The sequence below is a fragment of the Amblyraja radiata genome, chromosome 18 (assembly GCF_010909765.2).
Source record: "Amblyraja radiata isolate CabotCenter1 chromosome 18, sAmbRad1.1.pri, whole genome shotgun sequence".
NCBI lineage: Eukaryota > Metazoa > Chordata > Chondrichthyes > Rajiformes > Rajidae > Amblyraja > Amblyraja radiata.
The window spans coordinates 16,679,934-16,703,380 of record NC_045973.1 but is presented as its reverse complement, the minus strand read 5'-3'; the positions used below and the strand labels follow the sequence as shown (position 1 = coordinate 16,703,380).

Below are 23,447 nucleotides of genomic sequence, written 5' to 3'. Positions count from 1 at the left end.
TCCCATGTCCTTCCCCGGATTCTACCACTCACCGACAAAATGGGGTCAATTTCCAGCAGTCCATTAACCCAGCCGTCGATGCATCTTTGGCATGTGGGAATCAACCGGATCAGATGGAGGAAATCCATGTGGGCACATAGAGAAGATGCAGACTCCACACAGACAGCTACAGCGATCAGATTGAACCTGGCACATTGAAGCTATGAGGTAGCAAACCAAAAAAGCTGCACCACCTTTTGAGACAACTAGACATATTGTGCATGTATTGCAGTTTTCACATAGCCAAATCCAATAAACCACAACATGGATGGATTGGCTTGTTAATCTCTTTGAGGGCTATTGGATAAAGATGTAATGTTGGTCAAGGCATCTGCAAGATCCGCTGTCATTTATTAAAGGAGTGCTATGCGAGCTCAGTACCTCAGTGAAATGCCAATCAGGATTGTATGGTTAAATCCTGCAAATCGACTTTTTATCGCTCTACAGATGAAATTGCCACAAATTTAGCCATCCCCTAAATTAAAGAACTAACAATACATCAACTGTAAACAAATGGATTTTAAATGTCAGCAACCTTGAGGGAGTCATACATTATGAGCAACATTTTATTGTCACCAATCCAAAGATACAAACAGGCATGTTATAGTGAATTAGTATCTTTGAAAACCCTAAAGAAAAACACGAATGACTCACTATCAACATAGCTAAATCTATAGACCAGAATATATGAGGTAATAGGCAGTGATGTTTGGAGTCTATCTTTCTATCCTGCAAACATTAATAATTTACTTGTTTTCTTCATTCACTGCACATTTTATGTGTCTCTCTATAACAGTAATTCAGAAGAGATCAGTAAAGCACTTTTTGTTTGAATATGCCGACTCAGGTTCCACCACTGATGCAGTGCTTAAACACTTCTCATCAAAATTACTAATGACATCCTATACAGTTGCGACAACGGTAATATATTTCTCCTTGGACTGCCTTGTCTGCAAGCCATTGATGTAGCTGATTCCTGCACTCCTTTCCACTGTTGCTCAGTTGAGTAAAACTGCAATTGCATAATTGTACTTTCACTTCGACAGACATTAGCAGATAATCACATGCAGTGGCTTCTCTTATTTTTCTGGCTTGACGAAGTGTGATATCTTCCCTGGATTTATCTTTGGGCCCCTTTGAACTCATCTACTTGCTGCCTCTCAGTGACATCATATAAAAATGGAACACTAGCCTCAATATACCTTCTGATGACGCTTATCACCAATTCACCATCCCATGAATTCCTCCTCCTCTTACCCTTCACCTGTCAACATTGTTCAAAAACTATAAGGCCACTTGCTTGATGCTTAGTATTGGCCACAAACTCCATTCCTAGCTATTGACTGCATCTCTGGTGTAAAACTTGTAATCATGGTAGGAAATATAATCCCAATATGAGGTTTGAACCACACATCCTATCCACAGCCAAGGACATCTGTTTCTCTAAAAACCTCTGCAACATCATCAGACCTTGTCCCTGCCTCATTTCAATTTCAGCTGAAAACCTCATGCATGGCTATTTTACCACTGGACTGGACAATTCCAAATCATTCCTCACTGCTTTACAAACATGTCATTAAAAATGTGGGTGCCATATCCATATTTGCACAACATTCCACTCATCGTTCACCTCTGTATGGGCTCCTGGTTAAGCAAAGATTTGATTTGAAAGTTATTTCACATCTGCAAAGAGGACGATATACACGAAAAGCTGGAGTAACTCAGCGGGACAGGCAGCATCTCTGGAGAGAAGGAATGGGTGACGGTTTGGGTCGAGACCCTTCTTCAGAAGAGGAGGATATAATTGGATATCCATAATCATGACCACCTTCAACAAAGGAGGCAAGTCTCACTCTGGTAACTACAGAAAGTGTCTCTCTGGTGTCTGCCACATGGAAAGTTATCATCAGAATGCCCCACTGCTGGATGGAGAGCTATTCCCTGGATTGGGGTGCACATTCTATCCATTGAGAGGCACATTGAACTCAACTTCACCGTTTGACATCTCCAAGAGAAATGCAGGGAGCAGCACCAGCCATTAGGTAAGATCTTCTTCAATCTCGCTAAAGCTGACTCCATCAGCTGAGAGAAACTATAGAACACTTTTCTCAAATTCATCACAACTTATCTTCATTTTACATTTATTTCACATCATACATGTTGATGAAGCATCTTGGTTGAAGGGCTTAATTCTGAGCTGTATGACTCTATGATCCTACAAACAGGTCTAATGTCAGTGAAGACTGGAATCAAGAGTGGATGCATCATTGCTCAGACACTTTTATCAATCCATCTAGCCACAACTCTGTACTTCACCTCCAATAAAATCCCCATGCAAATGTTCATAACTGATAAGAAACTATTTGACTTGTGGCAACTACAAGCGAGAACCAATGTGGCCTGAACTTTTATAGTTGAGCTGCAATGTACCTGTGAAATGGGGAAGAATTCCAAACCATTGAATCATTTGTTGTAATATATATGAGAAGATGGGCCTTAGGCTTAAAATCTGTAACACTATTATCCGTCCCACGGAACAATCGATTGGCCATTTAAAAGCATTCCACAACTATTTCATTCCATAAAAAAACAAGAGAAGCCTCATCAGGTTGTTTACCACCTATTCACCTATCTTTAAACAAATAATAAAGGGAGGTGGTATTGACAGTACAATCTAGCACCACTTGCTCCTCATTAATCAGTTCGCTGATGATAAGTCAGGTCATCGCCAGGACCACTTTTCTCCAGACCTCAGTACAACCTTTGTTCAAACATAATCTAAAGCACTGAATTCCAGAGGTGAGGTACATATTGGTGTCTTTAACATCAAAAAATCTTGATTAAGTTACACATCTTGATTAACACAAAAGGAATGACAAATAACACCCACGTGACTGGAAGTATAACTGGCACAAGAGGTAGACAAAAATGCTGGAGAAATTCAGCGGGTGAGGCAGCATCTATGGAGCGAAGGAAATAGGCAATGTTTCGGGTCGAAACCCTTCTTCAGACACAAAAGATTTAGTTGTTGGACATTAACATTTTTGCAACCAGAGCATAGCTGCAATGACTCCTCAGATGATCAGAGACATAGAAGTAAGTTCTATAATTTAATTGGCTTCATGGAAATCTGGTTACATGGGAACCAAAGCTGAGAACTAAATACTTCAGGGTAATCAATATTTATAGTGCAGGCAAACAATAAAAAGAAGTGGTGACATATAAGGGAGGAGATCAATGCAGTGGCAAGAAATTATCTTGTTTGACAGGTCATGATGAAGAATCAGTATCAACTTGAGTCAAACTAAAAAATAGCAGAGGACATAAAACATTGGTTGGTGTAATTTAAAGGCCATCAAATAGCAGCATAATATTGGCAAAGCTCTAGATATTAAAGATGTGTCTAAAAGGTGGGTTATACAGTAAGCATGAAATACTTTAACTTAAATTTAAGCTGGAGAAAGTAAATTTGCTATAAAATGGTGGAAAATAAAAATTCATAAAATATATAGGAGATATTATTCTAGATCAACATATTTATGAACCAACTTGGGAAATGACTAATTTGAATGTCATGTTGTGAAATGAGAAAAGCCTAATTGATTATTCTGTTGTCAAGGAGCATTTGGGAGTGACTAAAATATGATAGAATTTGACACTGAGTTTGTAAATGTAGTTCATTGAAAAACTAGGATCTTAAATCTTAACAAAGGAAACTCTTGAGTCATGATTGATTGGGAAAATACATTGAAAGACATGAAAGTGCACAAGCAATGGTCAGCAATTAAATAAATAACGTATGAGTTGTAAAAAAACCTTCAATACACAAAAGCACAAAGGGTGAAGTGATTCCTTGTGGCTGACAAAAAAAAAAATGATTGTCTCAGAGGAAGGGGTTTATAAAAGTGTCAGAAATAGGCCTGAAAAATAAGAGTATTTTAGAATTCAGCAAGCTCTCCTACATATGTTAGACAAACGAGGTTTTAGTTAGAACAGAAAAATTGAAATATCTCAGTATTAGTTAAAAAATAGTAATGGAGATGGCAAGCATAAAGCTGAGTCTAATTACTCAATGATTTACATTGCAGAGTTTTGAAAGAGATGGCTCAAGAGAAAATGGATACTCCACTCCTCATCATCCAAAATTCCAGAAATTCTGGAATTGTTCCTGTAGATTGTAGAGTATAAAATGTGACCATATTATTTAATAAAGAGAGAGAGAAAATAGGAATTGCAGATCTGGGGCCTAATGTTGGGAAAACGTTGAAAGGAAAATCATCTAATCTGCTGGATTTCATTGAGAATGTGACGGGTAGCATAGATAAAGTGAAGTGGTGTCCAATACAGCTCTAGACAAGAGGATGAATAGCATTGAGAGGATACTGAAGCATTGAAATTCTCAACCCGAGAAAGCTGTGGGAAGCTCTGTCATTGTTGTGTTGTGTTGTGAAAGTGGAGATTGTCTGACCAGTAAATTTGACTGTATCAAATACAGTGGCTTGCAAAAGTTTTCATACCCCTTGAACTTTTCCACATTTTGTCATGTTACAACCACAAACGTAAATGTATTTTATTGGGATTTTATGTGATAGACCAACACAAAGTGGTGCATAATTGTGAAGGAAAATGATACATGGTTTTCAAATTTTTTTACAAGTAAAAAACTGAAAAGTGTGGCGTGCAAAAGTATTCAGCCCCCCTGAGTCAATACTTTGTAGAACCACCTTTCGCTGCAATTACAGCTGCAAGTCTTTTGGGGTATGTCTCTACCAGCTTTGCACATCTAGAGACTGAAATTTTTGCCCATTCTTCTTTGCAAAATAGCTCAAGCTCAGTCAGATTGGATAGAGAGCGTCTGTGAACAGCAATTTTCAAGTCTTGCCAGAGATTCTCAATTGGATTTAGGTCTGGACTTTGACTGGGCCATTCTAACACGTGAATATGCTTTGATCTAAACCATTCCATTGTAGCTCTGGCTGTATATTTAGGGTCGTTGTCCTGCTGGAAGGTGAACCTCCGCCCCAGTCTCAAGTCTTTTGCAGACTCTAACAGGTTTTCTTCCAAGATTGCCCTGTATTTGGCTCCATCCATCTTCCCATCAACTCTGACCAGCTTCCCTGTCCCTGCTGAAGAAAAGCATCCCCACAGCATGATGCTGCCACCACCATGTTTCACAGTGGGGATGGTGTGTTCAGGGTGATGTGCAGCGTTAGTTTTCCGCCACACATAGCGTTTTGCATTTAGGTCAAAAACTTCAATTTTGGTCTCATCTGACCAGAGCACCTTCCTCCACATGTTTGCTGTGTCCCCACATGGCTTGTGGCAAACTGCAAACGGGACTTCTTATGGCTTTTTTTCAACAATGGCTTTCTTCTTGCCACTCTTCCATAAAGGCCCGATTTGTGGAGTGCACGACTAATAGTTGTCCTGTGGACAGATTCTCCCACCTGAGCTGTGGATCTCTGCAGCTCCTCCAGAGTTACCATGGGCCTCTTGGCTGCTTCTCTGATCAATGCTCTCCTTGCCCGGCCTGTCAGTTTAGGTGGACGGCCATGTCTTGGTAGGTTTGCAGTTGTGCCATACTCTTTCCATTTTCGGATGATGGATTGAACAGTGCTCCGTGAGATGTTCAAAGCTTGGGGTATTTTTTTATAACCTAACCCTGCTTTAAACTTCTCCACAACTTTATCCCTGACCTGTCTGGTGTGTTTCTTAGGCTTCATGATGCTGTTTGTTCACTAATGTTCTCTAACAAACCTCTGAGGCCTTCACAGAACAGCTGTATTTATACTGAGATTAGATTACACACAAGTGGACTCTATTTACTAATTAGGTGACTTCTGAAGGCAATTGGTTGCACTGGATTTTATTTAGGGGTATCAGTGTAAAGGGGGCTGAATACTTTTGCACGCCACACTTTTCAGTTTTTTATTTGTAAAAAAATTTGAAAACCATGTATCATTTTCCTTCCACTTCACAATTATGCGCCACTCTGTGTTGGTCTCTCACATAAAATCCCAATAAAATACATTTACGTTTGTGGTTGTAACGTGACAAAATGTGGAAAAGTTCAAGGGGTATGAATACTTTTGCAAGCCACTGTATAAATACAAGACCTTTCTCTGTCTTACCTGGACAGGACCTACAGTGAGGTTGTCACACAAAGGATACAGGAAAAGCGAAGGTGGGTGACTGTCAGAAAGAGGAGTAAACGTGGAGTGCAGGAGACCCCGGTGGCTGTACCTACTGAAAACCCGTACACCCTCTTAGAAGTGGACGACACAACAAGATTGAGTGGTAGCCAAGGCTGTGATTCCAACTGTGGTGCTGAGGCTCAACAGGGAAGAGTGACGTCAGGCAGAGGTGTAGTGGTAGGAGACTCCATCGTCAGAGGTGCGGACAGGAGATTCTGCGGCAACAGGCGAGACTCCCTGATGCCAGGGTCTAGGATGTCTCGGAGCAGCTGCACGACATCTTCAAGAGTGAGGGGGAACAACCGGAGGTTGTTGTGCATGTTGGAACGAATGATATAGGTCGGAAGAGGAAGGAGGTTCTGCAACTAGATTTTATGGAATTGGCAGAAGACTGAAAATCAGGACCTGAAGGTTAGTGATCTCAGGATTTCCAGTGCCTCGTGCTTGTGAAGGTAAGAATATGAAGATAGAGGATATGAATGTATGGCTGAGGAGTGCACGGGGCAGGGATTTGGATTTCTGGGTCATTGGGATCTTTTCCGGGGCAGGGGTGACTTGTATAAAAGGGACGGGTTGCACGTAAACTGGAGGGGGACCCACATCCTAGCAGGAAGGTTTGTTAATGCTACACGGTTTAAACTAGATTAGCAGGGGGGTGGGATCTCGTGCAGGACAGGCACCGGAGAGGCTAGAAGTTGATATGGAGGTTGGTGTGGGAAAGGTGATTGGACATAATAGGCAAAAAGCCGGAGAGCAAGGAAGGAGGGTTGGTTTAAACTGCACGTATTTTAATGCAAGGAGCTTGATGCGTAAGGCAGATGAGCTTAGGGCGTGGATAGGTACGAGCGACTGGGACGTTGTAGCCATGACTGAAACCTGGTTAAGGGAGGGGCAGGACTGGCAGCTCAATGTTCCGGGGTACAGGAGCTTCAGGAGAGACAGGGGTGAGGAAAAAAAGAGGAGAGGGAGTTGCATTGTTGGTTAAGGAGGATGTCACGGCTGTGTTCAGAGGTGACATTACGGACGTCTAGTGAGGCTATATGGGTAGAGCTGAGGTACAAGAAAGGGATGATCACCTTGTTGGGGGTGTACTACAGACCCCCAAATAGTCAACGGGAATTAGAAGAGCAAATGTGCCGGGAGATTGCAGACAGCTGCAGGTCAAATAAGGTTGTTGTAGTAGGGGATTTCAACTTTCCCAATATAGACTGGGAAAATCATAGCTTGAAGTGTTTAGATGGGGTGCAATTTCTCAACAGTATTCAGGAGAGTTTTCTGAAACAGTATGTAGAGGCCCCCACATATGAGAGGGCAATGCTGGATCTAGTATTGGGAAATTGGGAAGGGCAAGTTAATGAAGTGTGTGTGGAGGAGCCTTTTGGGACAAGTGACCACAGTTCGATTAGGTTTAAGATAGTTACGGATCGGGACGGAGAGGGTCCACATGTTAAAATGCTCAAGTGGGGTAAGGCCAACTTTGAGGGTATGAGAGAAGGTCTCGCTCAAGTTGACTGGAGCAGATTAATTGAGGGGAAAGGAACATCGGCCAAGTGGGTTGTTTTTAAAAGTGTAATGAAGAGAGCTCAGGATGTGTACGTCCCCATTAAAGTGAAAGGCAAAGCAGGGAAACGTAAGGAAGCTTGGCTGACGAGGGAAATTGAGATGATAGTCAAAAACAAGGCTTGGGACAGGTATAGGCAGCTGGGATCAAGTGCATCCCTGGAGGAGTTTCGGGAAATATGGAGCAAACTAAAAGAGGGGATTAGGAGGGCAAAAAGGGGCCAGGAGATAGCTCTGGCGGTAGCATAAAAGACAATCCCAAAACATTTTATAAATACATTAGGGGGAAAAGGGTAACTAAAGAGTGGGACCTCTCTGGAATAAAAGCAGTCACCTCTGTGTGGAGCAATAGGAGATGGGCAAGTTCATTACTTCTCCTCTGTATTTATCGAGGAGAAAGACAGTAGGACGGAGGAAATTGGAGCATTCACTGGAAGTGTCTGGAGAGCAGTCAGGGTTACCGACGAGGAAAAACTGAAGGTACAGTCGTATTTAAAGGTAGACAAATCTCCGGGGCCTGATCAGATATATCCAAGGGCATTGCGGGAAACAAGAGAGGAAATTGCGGGAGCCTTGGTTGAAATTTATGAGTCATCCTTAAATACAGGAGAGGTGTCAGAGGATTGGAGGGTGGCAAATGTTGTGCCTCTTTTCAAGAAGGGCTGCAGGGAAAATGCTGTGAACTATAGGTCGGTGAGCATCTGTAGTTGTTAAGTTACTGGAGAGTATTCTGATGGATAGGTTATACAGGCATTTGGATGGGCAAGGGCTGATTAGTGACAGTCAGCATGGTTTAGTATGTGGGAGGTCGTGTCTCACAAATCTGATTGATTTTTTGAAGACGTGAGCAAAAAGGTTGATGAAGGCAGAGCTGTAAATGTTGTGTACATGGACTTTAGTAAGGCGTTCGAAAAGGTGCCGCATGGTAGGCTGCTCTGGAAGGTTAGATCTCATGGGATCCAACGAGAGATAGCTGAATGGATAGCAAATTGGCTCAATGGAAGGAAGCAGAGGGTGATGGTGGAAGGTTGCTTCTCAGAATGGAGGCCTGTGACGAGTGGTGTGCCACAGGGTTCGGTGCTGGGCCCATTACTGTTTGTCATCTACATCAATGATTTGGATGAGAACATACAGGGCAAGATTAGCAAGTTTGAGCAAGTTTCCCTATTTAAGTTAGTGGTTTTGCAGATAGTGAAGATGGTTGTGAACGATTGCAGCAGAATCTGGATCGATTGGCCAGGTGGGCAGAGAATGGTTGATGGAATTTAATACAGAGAAGTGTGGGGTGTTGCATTTTGGGATGTCGAACAAGGGCAGGACCTACACAGTAAATGGTAGGCCTCTGGGTAATGTTGTAGAGGGATCTAGGAGTACAAGTACATGGTTCCATGAAAGTCGAGTCGCAGGTAGATAAGGTGGTCAAAAAGGCTTTTGGCACTTTGGCCTTCATCAGTCAGAGTATTGAGTATAGAAGTTGGGAGGTCATGTTGCAGTTGTATAAGATGTTGGTGAGACCGCATTTAGAATATTGTGTTCAGTTCTGGGCACCATGTTATAGGAAATATATTGTCAAGCTTGAAAGGGTTCAGAAAAGATTTACGAGGATGTTGCCAGGACTAGAAGGTGTGAGCTATCGGGAGAGGTGGAGCAGGCTGTGTCTCTATTCCATGGAGCTTAGGAGGATGAGGGGAGAGGGGAAAAAGGCACAAAGTGCTAGAGTAAATCACGGGTCAGGTAGCATCCCTTCAGAACATGGATAGTTGACGTTTTGGGACAAGACTCTTCTTCAAACATTCTTCAGTTCTTCAGAAATGTCCTGACCCGCACCATCCATGTGCTCCAGGGATGCTGCCTGACCAGCCGAGTTTTTCCAGCACTGTGTCTTGTTTCTAATAATATAAAATTGTTGTGGACTTTGGCAAAGCCTATTCCCATTTGCACTGTAGCATAGCATTATAGAGCACTCACCTCAAAAAATTGGAAAAGATAATAAACAAAATCTTCTTGCAAGATACAAAGGAAAATAGATTGGCATCAACTCCGAGTGAAAGATGCATTTTAGCTTCTACTTTGATTTTAAGAATGAATTGAGTTCTTTGAAAACTCCAAAATCAGTTGAGTTCTGGTCCATGGGTCAAAACTAGTGCTGAGATCTTAGATACAAGGACCTGCAGATGCTGGTTTACAAGAAATGACATTGGATCTTAGAATTCGTTTTTAAAGATATTTTCCAATGAAAATAACAGAAGTGCTAGATGCAATTATTCACATTTGTACTTGATTTCACAATTATTAACAATTCTCATTTATAATTCAGAAGTAACCAAAGTAAATGAACTTCATTATGCTGTGGTACTTTAAGATACAACATGGGCCTTTGACAGTTCAACAATTGCTGGACTCAGCAACTCACTTCCAACATTAGGATATTCTTCTTATGTTTGATCATTGCTTTTAGCCATGGGTTGCTGCAACTAAATTCTGGCTACTCATCCTTATTAACCCTTCATTTTTCCTTAACTTTGACCCCTCCTGTCTATTCACCCTAATGTTTCCTTACCTTGCATGTCTCCTGACTATATTTTCTAACCTAGAAGTTTGGATAAGGCAGGTCACAATTTCTGCTTAAGCAAATAGCATACCACAAACTCCAGGGTTTACCCAAAAGGGTAACTCCAAAGCCCTCCAGCCCTGCAATAATTTCCACACAGGCTCCAAAAAAACAAAATTACTGGGAATTCCTGTTATACTCAACATTTTCATCAGAAAGATTCCAACTTGGATACAAAACACAGTTTTTTCAATTCCTTAAATATGTTCAATAAGTTGTAAATCTGTTTTTCCCAAGCATAGACTCACTTACACCACCTATGTTCTTGCTCTTTCATACCTGACTTCCATATAGATCTTGTTGATGAGGAACAAAAAATCTCAGTTTTCCGGAATCTTCTGAAGTCGGGCTGACAGGCTTTGGGTCCGACATGGAGCGCTGCATCACCTTGATCGGCCGAGGCAGACCTTGTTGTCGTTTAGGTGACTCTGTGGTAAAATGTTTCTGTGGAGTGACGTGGGCTTTATTTAGCTTCTCGCAAGAAGTAAAGGATGTATCTAATAGCCGATGTGGGGACAGTGGTGACACAGGAGAATACAGCACCTGCGGAGACTTAGGAGGCTGGCGAATCATTTGAGGCAAACGTTCAGGTGGAAGGTGACATTGATATCCTATTTCCAAAGGATCTGGTTTCTTTTTCTCAAACTTTGGAACAATCATGATTCCTTGCTGCCTGACATTGGTTTGATCCAGTGGGCCGGGTGTTACAATCTGTATGTTAGTAGAGTAGGGATTAACAGTGTTAGAACTTGCAAAGTGAGGACCAACGATGCCCTGTGGCTGTGCTTCAGGCTCAGTCTGACAACCAAGACTCTCTCCTTTGTGGGTCTTCTCAGGAGCAGATATATACCTCACAATTTCCACACGTGGATCAGGCGTGATGTGGATGGCAGGTGAAACTGGTCCAAGCTCATTTGGATCTGTTTGTACAGAACAATCACTGACTGTTTGTATGGCAATACTCGACGTCGCCTTTAGCATTTCTCGTTTGCTTTCTGTGCTTGAATCCGAGTGCTTTGAGAATCTGGAGCGGCGCCTGCGAGTAGGTTGCTCCATTTCTCCATTATCTTCATCATCTGTTTGCACACTGCAATCCACACTCCGCTTAGTTCTTCTCCGACGAGCCATGTAGTAGCTTTCTTCTGCTTCCTCGTCATCAGTTTGTACACTGCAGTCTGCTATTTTCTTAACAACAAACTGGTCGCGCAATGATGAATCATTTCCCTCATAAGCATCCCTCAATCTAGGCATTGAATTTCGTTTCCTGATGCCTCTATTTTCCAAGTGCTCTTCAGGTCGAAGGGAAAGTTCAGAAGTGGACCGATGTGGTGGCTCCATCATCACTCTATGATGTGGGGATAGATATGTTTCTTGGCCCGTTGTGGGAACTGAGGCACCTTCTACATAGCCTTGGTTTACAGGCCAGTACTGTCCACTTTGTGGGATTGCTTTTTGCATCTCAATAGCCATCTCTGTCATAGGGTGTGGATGGGTTCTACCAGACGCATCACAGACTGAGGGGAAACTTACGGTATTTCGGACCTTTTGCTCTTCCATCTGATGGTGGAGTTGCTGCTGCAGCTGTTGAATCTGTTCCAGCTGCAGCCTCTGCTGTGCCAGCTGCTCCCGCTGTAAAACAAGCTGGGCCTGCCTCTCCTCCTGCTGCTGGTGTAGAACCTGCTGCTTGATGGTCTGCAGCTCCTGAAGTTCACGCTGCACAGTGATCTGCTCGTTCTCCCGGTGCCGCTGCAACTCCAACCGCTGGCGCTCCAGCTCTTCCTGCAGACGTTGGTGCCTCAGCTTTTCCAGCTCCACACGTTCCCGCTCAATGAACAGAATATGATCTTGCTGTTGCTTTCGCTGGTGCTCTTCCTCTTTTTCTTCCTGCTTCCTCCGACTGGCACCAGCCCTTGCAGCATCGCTCTGCTGAGCCTCCTGCTGCTTCTGCTGATGCAGTTGTTGCTGCAACAATTGCTGCAACTGCTTTTGTAGCTGCTGCTCTTTCTGTTCATGCTGTTCTCGGTCTTGATTTTGCTGCTTCTCTGTGTGTTGATGCTGCTGTTGCACTTGCTGTTGGTGCTGCTGCTGCTGCACTGGCTGTTGTTGATGCTGCTGCACTTGCTGTAGCTGCTGTGCTGGTTGTTGGTGATGATGCTGCACTGGCTGTTGCTGCTGCTGCACTGGCTGCTGTTGATGCTGCTGCACTGCCTGCTGTTGATGCTGCTGCACTTGCTGTAGCTGCTGCGCTGGTTGTTGGTGTAGCTGCTGCGCTGGCTGTTGGTGATGCTGCTGCTGTTGCACTGGGTATTGTTGCTGCTGCTGCACTGGCTGTTGGTGCTGCTGTTGCACTGGGTGTTGTTGCTGCTGTTGCACTGGCTGTTGTTGATGCTGTTGCACTGGCTGTTGTTGATGCTGTTGCACTGGCTGTTGTTGATGCTGTTGCACTGGCTGTTGCACTGGCTGTTGTTGATGCTGTTGCACTGGCTGTTGTTGATGCTGTTGCACTGGCTGTTGTTGATGCTGTTGCACTGGCTGCTGTTGTTGATGCTGCTGCATTTGCTGTTGTTGTTGCTGCTGTTGCACTGGCTGTTGTTGTTGCTGCTGTTGCACTGGCTGTTGTTGATGCTGCTGCACTGGCTGTTGTTGATGCTGCACTGGCTGCTGTTGATGCTGCTGCATTTGCTGTTGCACTGGCTGTTGGTGCTGTTGCACTGGCTGTTGGTGCTGTTGCACTGGCTGTTGTTGATGTTGCTGCACTGGCTGTTGGTGCTGCTGATGATTCTGTTGCAGTTGCTGCTGCTGAAGCTGCAATTGTTGCTGGAATTGTTGCTGCAGTTGCTGATGCTGCTGAAGCTGTTGCTGGAGTTGTTGCTGCTGCCGCAAGATCCCCAAGTCTGGCTGCTGTTTAGACTGATTAGCCTCAGCGTTAAATTTCTGGGCCATGGAAGCTAAAGCACTTTGTTGTTGAGCAATATCACTTTGTTCAGGCCTCTGCATGGTTTGACTTGGTACATTTTGAATGACATTCATACCTGCAGTTTTAACATTAGCTGTGGGATCTGTACCAGGCTTTCCCAGATAGATTGGTGTTTCACCTGCTGAAGTTGTAGAAACGCCAGTAAATTTGTCTGGTGGCAGATACCGATACATTGGGGAAGTTGCGGCAGGCATCCGTGGTGCAACGAGGGGAAGTCTGGTCAACCTGGCTAAAGGCACCGCTGTGACACCACCAGGCAAATAGGGTCTGTAAATACCTCTCAACATAGGGCGCAGGATAGATGATGGCTGCGTTGTAATAGGGAGAGTGGAAGCAATTGGGGTGTTGATTGTAGAGTAAATCATGCCGTCCGGTGCTCTCACAGATGCAGTTGGAGGATACATCTGGCTTACAGATCTCATGCGTACAGCATGTGGCACACTGCCATAGCCGCGAGCTGCAATGCGCCGCCGAGAATCAGAGAATGTTGGATTATACATCAGATTTTGTTTTACTGGAGACATTCCTTGTTGGTTTATCATCATACTGCTTCTTGAAAGCCCATCACATCGTGCATTCGGATCAGGTGTCCCATACTGCATAGAATCTGAACTGTTTGCGTACCGGCTTCCATAGTGGTCCATGGAATTCAAAGCTGCACACATCCTGCTGATTTCCCGAGCAGTGGTCGCACTGTAATGGGCCAAACTGGCCTCCTGAAAATTTGACAGATCATCGCGCATCGAATATCCATAATCTGAGTTAATATTAGACATTGAACTATATCTTCTGATCGGTGGGGGTTGGCTGAGGATATCAGACTGCTGTCTAAGATCAGTGAAGGAGCCATACTGCATTCCAAGACCCCAGTCCCTTGCCTGATTGAATGATAAACCGTAGGGATTTTTCATTGTACTCAGATCTACAGCCATATCACCTCCAGTTGGGTGATAAAGAGGTTCATTTTTTAATAAATTGTAATTAATGCTGGACTCCAGCAGATTGGAGTCTGACATAGATGAGTGCAGTCGACCAGAGAATACCATCGGAAATGTTTTGTGCTCTTCATACAAGTTAAGACCATCCTTGTAAGCAGCCATGGGTTCTTTATAGTGGTAACTATCAACAGGTTCCTGAATTCTGTTGTCATAGTATTGATGAGCAGTTTTCCTTTGACTTTGTTGTGGTTCATATGTTGCTAGCTCTGGGACTTGTGATCCTTGGTTAAATGAACCTGTGCAGCTATCAGCAAAAGGAAATTTATACACAACGTCACAACAAACAGCCCCTTCTGGTTTTGGTCCTGTCAAATTCATTACATTGGACGGGTGATCATCTTTTATCAACTTTGTGACAGTGCCAGCTGCTGTGTTGTCCAGTTGCACCAGTGTATCATGTATTTTCACTGCATGCACGTTGGCTAGGGGAGCAGATGGCTTTAATTCCAGAGATGCTTCTTTGTTTACCTGTGAGGCAATAAAAGCACTGTCTTGAGGTAATGGCTTAGGAATGGCACTAATATTTATGGCATTATTGATGTTGCTCTGATTCACTAAAATGTCAACTTTACGCACCGGAGTCATTTGATTAGCCAAGTTGAATCGAGCAAAATGTGGTTGGATTTGACTATCTAGATCTGATCTTGCCATAACAGTTGCCATATCAATGTTGCTTCCACTCTCTATACCAGGAGGGGGTTGAACCATTGATTCTAGCTGTTTTGTTTGCATGAGACAAATTGCTTTTGCTGTACCATGACCTAGGTCCATACGATTCTGGAAAGGATCACCATATATCTTCGGCACTTTTGTCTGTGAAATTACCATTGATGACGTTATTGTTATCCCCATGCTTGTTGTAGCAGTTGTGCTTATTTGTGGATGTTCCTGCACATTAAGATTCATGATTAATGGCTGCACAGCAGTGGATTGACGACATGGAAGTTGGTCTGATTCAAGCGAGTATTTCCTACTTTCCGTAGCCAAGGATGTCAAATCCATGCCATGATCTGTTATTATGACAGGAGGTGACTTAATAGCTGTTCGAAGATCTACAATTGAGCTACATGTCCTTGAAACTTCATTTAAGGAAGTATTTTCTAAACCTGGGCCAACCATATTAGAAGCCGTGATAACCGATGATATTTGCCCTCTCTGCAATGGCTGAATTATAGATACTCGATCACCTTGTGAAGAAGACTTGTTATACATGGACTGCATTTGCATCTGAATCTGCTGATGTGATGAAGCAATCATCGGCTGCGTCCAGCCCTGTAGGGTTTGTTGCCGACTCAGCCTCGTAGGTGAGTTGCTGGGGGAAGTAGCTGAATTAACAGTTAATGGCTGGGATGAGGACGAAACGTTTGATGCCAGAGTAATGACCATGAATGTGGAGTCAGGAGAGGATATTTGCCTGGTGAGGCGGGATGACCTCACTGAAGTCTGAGTTCCTTGTGCCATCACTGTGGATGGTGTTGAAGCCATGCCCATGCTGGAAGGTGACAAAACTCTGTTATTTGAAGTCTGCGTTGAAAATTCTGCAGTTGATTTACTACCTGCCATAGGACTTGTCGACATGTTTGTTCGAGCGATAGATCTCTGTACAGAAGAAGGGGAAATAGGTCCTTCAGAACTGGAACTTTTGAAAAAGTTCTCAGTTGTTTGTGTGGATGTCCCATCAGTGCTTGACAACCCATATGATTCACCGAATTTCTTAGCCCCAGAAGTATTATTACTTTGAGTATTGTAATGTGCTGACATTCCAGGATCTGATGGTCTTATTTGACTGTATCCTGCAGATCGATCTATAGACCCTGCACTACTGGAGGACAGACCCACTACTGCAGTGGCCACTGTCACAGCTGATCTTTTATTGTACGTTGTGTAAGAAGCCGTAGCTATTTGTGAATTGTTAACATTTGTTCCCATGGGTTTTGCAGTATGGCTTTGTTCCTGCATGTCTCTGGTGAAATACCGCGTTACCCGAACATCAGGGATGCCTCTATTACTGTTGGATGTTATAAAAGAAATTGGGGCAGATGACTGCGTGGGACTTGTGCCAGGTGTAAGGAGTGCATCCGTTTGCCTTGCGAGTTCAATATAAGCACTTTGTGCATCAAGAAGCTTCTTTTCCTGGTGAGACCGCTCAAGATTTTGCAGTTGGGCATTTTGTTGCTGGAGGCGAAGGTCAAGTGATGGTGAATGGGACAATTTGGGAGTTTGTGCTCCAGTCTTTGATGTGTCCTCATGTACTTGTGCCCTCAATTCTTCTTTATCCCGCTTTGCTTTCTGAGGCTCTGTTTTTATGGTTGGCTGGGGTAATGGTATCTCACTCTTTGAGTAATTGGACTTATCTGATGATTGGTATTTGTAATTATTCTCAATGTAATCATCTGGCTGATAAGCGCTGCTATAAGACGTGTCTTGTGTTGGTTGCTGTGACTTTAGCATTTCAGCCTTTTTCATCATTTCCTCATATGCTTCCTCTGCACTTTTCAATGGTTTTTGATTTGCTGCCGAATTTGATGATTTTTCCGTTGGAGAATACAAGGACATAAATGAAGGGAGGTTGTATTCACTACCTGACTTGTACAACCTACAGGTTGTTATTTCAAAACCTTCAGCTTCAGAATCCATGGTTGGTGAATACTCAGAGCAGCTTGAACGATGAAGTTCTTCCATTTCTGCAGCTTGACGCAACTCCTCTGTGGGAGAAGCATCCTCAATGGGAGAAAGATTACTTGGTGGTGTTTTGGATCTTTCACGCCTTCTTTGTGCCCTCAATTCTTCTTTATCCCTCTTTGCTTTCCTTGCTGTGCTTCTGATACGGTGCTGTTCAACTTCACGCATTTTCTCCTGTTCTCGAAGAAGCTCTTCTTCTTCCCGTAGTTCTTCTTCCTCAGAAGAGTCCTCAATGGTTGGCAACAGAGGCCCATGTGAACGATGTCTTGCCTTTCTCTGCTGTTTAACTTCCTCAAGTCTATGCCTTCGACTTGGACTACTATCACTATCTTCCTCGAGCGACGAGACAGAGGTAGGGGACGTGCCCGATGATAATGTAGGTGTTGAGGCAGGCAATGTGGATGAATATTCACCCTTAGACTTTTCATCTGGTGACCCTGTTAAACTTTCCATCTCAAGTTCAGGTTCTCTGTCAGTATTAAGATCTGCTTCATTGCAAACTTCAATACTTCTACTTGTATAGGTATTTGTGGTGTTCAGGTCAATAGTCTTAAAACGCCGTAATCCAGCTGGTTCCCCCACTGAGTCTTCTGCGTGATTTATAGATTCTGCATGGGTATCATCGTGTTCCTTCTGTTCTTGCCATGACTGGCTTTCTTCTTGCCTATAATTTTCCATTGATGTACCTTCATAACTGCTGGTTGCATTAAGATTCTGATGTCTCTTTGAAATACTTAGTTTTTTGGATTCTGAGTTAGGTTTTTTACTCTTTTTCATACTAACATGGCCTGTATGACTGCCCAAGTCCTCATCTTCCAAATTGTCCTCTTCTGCACTCATTTCCAAGAGCTGCCTTCGCATAAACTCCTCATCTGTTAACTCTGCACCTGCATTTGCGGGATGAGCTTGAGGAGGTGGTTTTGCACTTTCACTGCCTCTCTGAGTGTAGTCATGCTGCAGTTTTCTGCCAAACTCATCAAGCGATTCTAGACTCTCTCTTCGCTCCCTTTGGTTTTCCCATTCCAAAGTATCTTCATCCTCCTCTTGTATATCTTCAAGTTCTTCATCAGAACTATAACACTCTGGTGTAACTGGAAGTGACTGTAGCCTATCGTGCTGTATTTGTGTCTCACTTGAATCGGAAACAGTCCGTCCTCCTTTCGCACGATCTCGAACATTTTGCGATTCCAGCAATGGCCGCATGGTGCTCTCCAACTTGGTAAATTCTGAAGGGCTCGTCGGACTGTGTGGTGTGAGACCAGATTCATTAAGTTTTTGCCCCTCATGGTGCAGCAAAGTTGTGATCTCACTTTGGGAGCTTGATATGCCATCAGATGAGTAGCCTGTATCACTTAAACTCTGTGGGCTGCGTGACTGCTCCTGAGGATAGCTTTTGCTGAACTCCTGAAAACAACAAGAAATATAATTTACCAAATGGTCATAACATCAATAACGCTCAAGTCGTTCAACCACACAACCAGATCCAAGTTTCACAGTACCGGACAGTTACTAATTCTATTGTTTGCTGAAGTACAAAGCAAATGGGCGGCACGGTGACGTAGCAGTAGAGTTGCTGCTTTACAACGCCACAGACGCGGGTTCGATTCTGGCTGCGGGTGCTTGTCTGTACGAAGTTTGTATGTTCTCTACGTGACCTGCATGGGTTTTCTCTGAAAACTTTGGTTTCCTCCCACACTCCAGACGTATAGGTTTGTAGGTTAATTGGCTTGGTTATAAATGTAAAATTCGTCCTTAGTGTATGTAGGGTGGTGTTAATGTGCGGGGATCGCTGGTTGGTGCGGACTCGGTGGGCCAAAGGGCCTGTATCCGCGCTGTATCTCTAAACGAAACTAAATTAAATCAGTGGCAAAGTGTTAGAATTAAAATTGCACACATACAAATAAATAATTAACTGGTTCTGCTAGGAAATTTAAAAAAAATATAAACCATATTAACACACCATCTGTACAAAACGTATACAAAGCATAACTAAAAATAAGGGTTAACTCAAAAAAATAAATCTATGTTTTTGATTATGTTAAGAATGTAGTTACTAGCTAAGTTTCCACTGTTACGCTGATGACACCCAGATTTACCTTGGCACCAAATCCCCCCACAACCCCCCCCTCTCCCATATCAACTCCTGTTTGTCAGCTATAAAAACCTGGATGCAACATAATTTCCTCAAACTCAACAGCGATAAGACAGAATTCCTCCTCATAGGCTCCAAAGCCACACTCAGCAAAATCAATAACCCCACTCTCACCATCGACGGCACCACTGTCTCCCCATCTCCCCAGGCCCGCAACCTTGGCGTGATCTTTGATTCCACCCTCTCCCTTGAGCCTCACATCCGCCATGTCATTAAAACCTCCTTCTTTCATCTCCGCAACATCGCCAAACTCAGACCCTCTCTCACTCCGCCTGCTGCTGAAAGACTCATCCATGCCTTCATCTCCTCCCGACTGGACTATTGCAACTCACTTCTCCTTGGCATCAGCTCCACCTACATCAACCGACTCCAACTGGTCCAGAACGCAGCCGCCCGACTCATCACCCACACCAAATCCTGGCATCACATCACTCCAGTCCTCAAAAAACTTCACTGGCTTCCCATCTCCCACCGGATCACCTACAAAATCCTGGTCCTCACCTACAAAGCCCTCCACCATCTGGCCCCCACATATCTCATTGACCTCCTCTCCCCCTACCAACCCTCACGGTCCCTCAGATCCACATCAGCCGGTCTCCTCTCCATCCACAAGTCCAACCTCCGCAGTTTTGGGGACAGAGCCTTCTCCAGGGCAGCTCCCAGGCTCTGGAACTCCCTCCCCCAACTGATCCGCAATTCCGTGTCCCTCCCCATCTTCCAGTCCCGCCTCAAGACCCATCTCTTCACCTCTGCCTATCCTTAGCCCCACGTCCCCGTCCCTTTTCATCTGTGCATTAATTGCCTCATGCTGTGTTTTGTATTGAATTCTGTCTTTACTTTGTGTACTAGTCATGTCTCTAATATTTATTTCATTCCCCTTACATGTTTTTCCTATACATGCTCAATTTTTGTAAGGTGTCCTTGAGACTCTTGAAAGGCGCCCATAAATAAAATGTATTATTATTATTATTAAGTCTAATCAAGAATCTGTCACTCTCCACCTTAAAAATATCCACTGATTTGGCCTCCACAGCCGTCCGTCTGTGGCAAAGAATTCCGCATTAAAGAAAATTCATCTCATCTGCTTTCTGAAGGTACATCCTTTTATTCTGAGGCTATGGCCTCTGGTCCTAGTAATAACATTCTTTCTATTTAATCAAAAAAAAACCCTTTCCATTGATGTAACAATACTTGCAAATGCTTCCTGAACACTGTGAGAAACCAGTGTGTTTATTATACTTATGATACTCAAATGGTTCTCTGTGCCTACATATCCAAATGACTACACATCCAAATGACTAAATATCCAAATGTCTAAATATCCAAAAGATTTTAAGTTGTATGGTTATAGGCTAATATAAGCCAGAAAAGCAGGATATTTTACTCAATTAATTTATCAATGATTTATATTAATATATATATAATTTATATTGGATATACGGTCATCGGCCTTCTATCCACCCAAGGCCAAGCAAAGTATGCCCTTTGATCAGTGATTTTATTTTTATTTATTTATTGCCCAGCTGACATGCTACATCAGTCCTTGCATGCTAACAAAATGCTTCCCAGTGGAACCCCTTCCAGCTATTTGGAAATAGTCTGTTAAATGTTAGAAGTTAAATGTAAGAGTCCACAGCAATATTAATATTTAAATGGGATTCCCAAGATTTTTTTTATTTGAAGAGGTTTCAATAGAACTGAATCAACATCAGCAATGTGTCAATATTTAAATAATGAAAGACTTGAGACCCATTCAATGATGTTGAGCAAAGCAAAAACTTATTACTGCTAGACCTCTTATGGTGAATATCACTTGTTCGTTCACCAATCTCCTCAACGTGATCCCTGTCGTTACAATCCAGTGCTAGATTTTTACAAAGCAATCAAACTCAGATTTCACTTGAATTAAGTTAGCATGTACTGCTATATTTTTTGTGAAGAAGAGTTCCAAACTTCTTTGTGTGAATAATTATTTCTTAACATTTCACAAGTGTTCTTGTTTTGATAGGAAGATTGTTGTTGCAGACTCCATGACTAGTAATTCAAGTTCTCTTTATATAACAGGCCTGGAATTTATCTGCCACAGTTCTTCCATTCATTTAATCTATCAGTCTCTGTTTGTGTACCTGTCAATGGCAAGTTTGGACAGATTGTTTTCTAATACGCTTTCTAAAAATTACTAAATAGACTGATTACTTGAATTCACGCAGAGATTCTTGTGGGAAACGATGAGTCACTTATTCCACTTTGAGAATATCTCTCTTATCCCTGTTTTCTGGCATCTATGTACATCTCATCAAATCAATACTTTCCCTTCAATTAAATGTGCTTCTTAGTTGGAGCCATCTATGTGCCACAGTCATTGGACCAAGTCAAGTCTTAGCCCATTTTGTCCATGCCAACCTAGATGCCGACCTGAGCTGGACCCATTTGCCTGTATATGGCCCATATCCCTCTAATCCTTTTCCATTCATGTACCCGCCCAAGTGTCTTTCATGTATTGTGATATACTCACCTCTATCATTTCCTTTGACAGCTCATTCCAGGCATCCACCACCCATTGTTTGTAAATACTTACCGCATAGGTCCCCTTTAAATCTTTTCCAACTGACCTTAAAACTATGCTCTCAAGTTCTTGATTCCCTACTTTGGGAAAATGACTGTGACCATCCACCTTATTAATGTCCCTCTGCTCCTCTATTAGAAGATTGAGGGGGGATCTTATAGAAACTTACAAAATTCTTAAGGGGTTGGACAGGCTAGGTGCAGGAAGATTGTTCCCGATGTTGGGGAAGTCCAGAACAAGGGGTCACAGTTTAAGGATAAGGGGGAAATCTTTTAGGACCGAGATGAGGAAAACATTTTTCACACAGAGAGAATTCTCTGCTACAGAAGGTAGTTGAGGCCAGTTCAATGGCTATATTTAAGAGGGAGTTAGATGTGGCCCTTGTGGCTAAAGGGATCAGGGGGTATGGAGAGAAGGCAGGTACAGGATACTGAGTTGGATGATCAGCCATGATCATATTGAATGGCGGTGCAGGCTCGAAGGGTCGAATGGCCTACTCCTGCACCTATTTTCTATGTTTCTATGCTCCTCAGAATAAAAGGACGTACCTTTAGAAAGGAGATGAGATAAGATTTCTTTAGTCAGAGGGTGGTGAAAGGGTGTGGAATTCTTTGCCACAGACGTCTGTGGAGGCCAAGTCAGTGGATATTTTTAAGGCGGAGATTGACAGATTCATGATTAGCAAAGGTGTCAGGGGTTACGGGGAAAGGCTGGAAAATGGAGTTGAAAGGGAAAGACAGATCAGTCATGATTGAATGGCAGAGTAGACTTGATGGGCCGAATAGCCTAATTCTGCTCCAAGAACTTATTAACTAATGATTTTATAACCCTCTAAGGCCATCATCAGCCTCCCCTGCTTCAGGGAAAACAGTCCCAGCCTATCCAGTCTCTCCTTCTATTTCAAGCCCTCCAGTCCTGCAACATCCTTGCAAATCTTTTCTGTACTCTCCCTAGCGTAATCCCATTCTTCCTATGGCGACCAGAACTGCACACAATGCTACAACTTCAGTCTCACCAAGTTCAGTCTCACTCAATGTCCCAACAGATGAAGGCAACCTTGCCATACACCTCTTCACTATACCAACTCCGTCGCCATTTTCAGGGAATAACGTATTTGTACCCCAAGATCTCTGATCTACCACCTTTCTTAATGTCCTGCCATTCACTGTGTATGTCCTAGTCTGGCTAAATATCCAAACATGTATTACTTCACATATTGGACTTTAAGTCATCTGCTATTCCTTTGCACACTTTCCCAGTTCATCTAGATCCCGATGTAACCCTGGTCATTGTTTCTCATTGTCCATTACACCATCAGTATTGGTGTCATCCACAAACTTAGTCATGCCACCTATTTTATCATTCAAATCATTACTAAATATGGTGACCAACAAGAGGCCCATCACTGATCTCGACAGGCACACCTCTAACTACAAGTCTCCAATCTGAAATCCAATACTCCTGTCACTCTCTAACTCCTACCACAAATTTAATGTTCCAATTTAAGATAGCTAAGCCATTAACAAGCCCCCCCAATTCCCCCCACCCACCCCTCTCTCTGTCCTCTCCCATCTATATTCCTTCCTCTGGGTTTACAATTCAGACCTCTTCGAGCCTTTTCTCACATGTTTTGTCTCTTCATCTCTGTCCAACCATCAACCTATCAAA

General features: G+C 43.2%; 1 protein-coding gene across 1 annotated transcript in view; it reads right to left on the bottom strand.

The window, feature by feature from the left end:
• Positions 1–23,447, bottom strand: part of bsn (bassoon presynaptic cytomatrix protein) — a 322,179-nt gene that overhangs the window by 138,509 nt on the left and 160,223 nt on the right. The window contains exon 5 of the mRNA XM_033036746.1: positions 10,684–18,465. Within this exon, the coding sequence (XP_032892637.1) occupies positions 10,684–18,465 (7,782 nt within the window). The remainder of the gene's footprint in view (positions 1–10,683; positions 18,466–23,447) is intronic.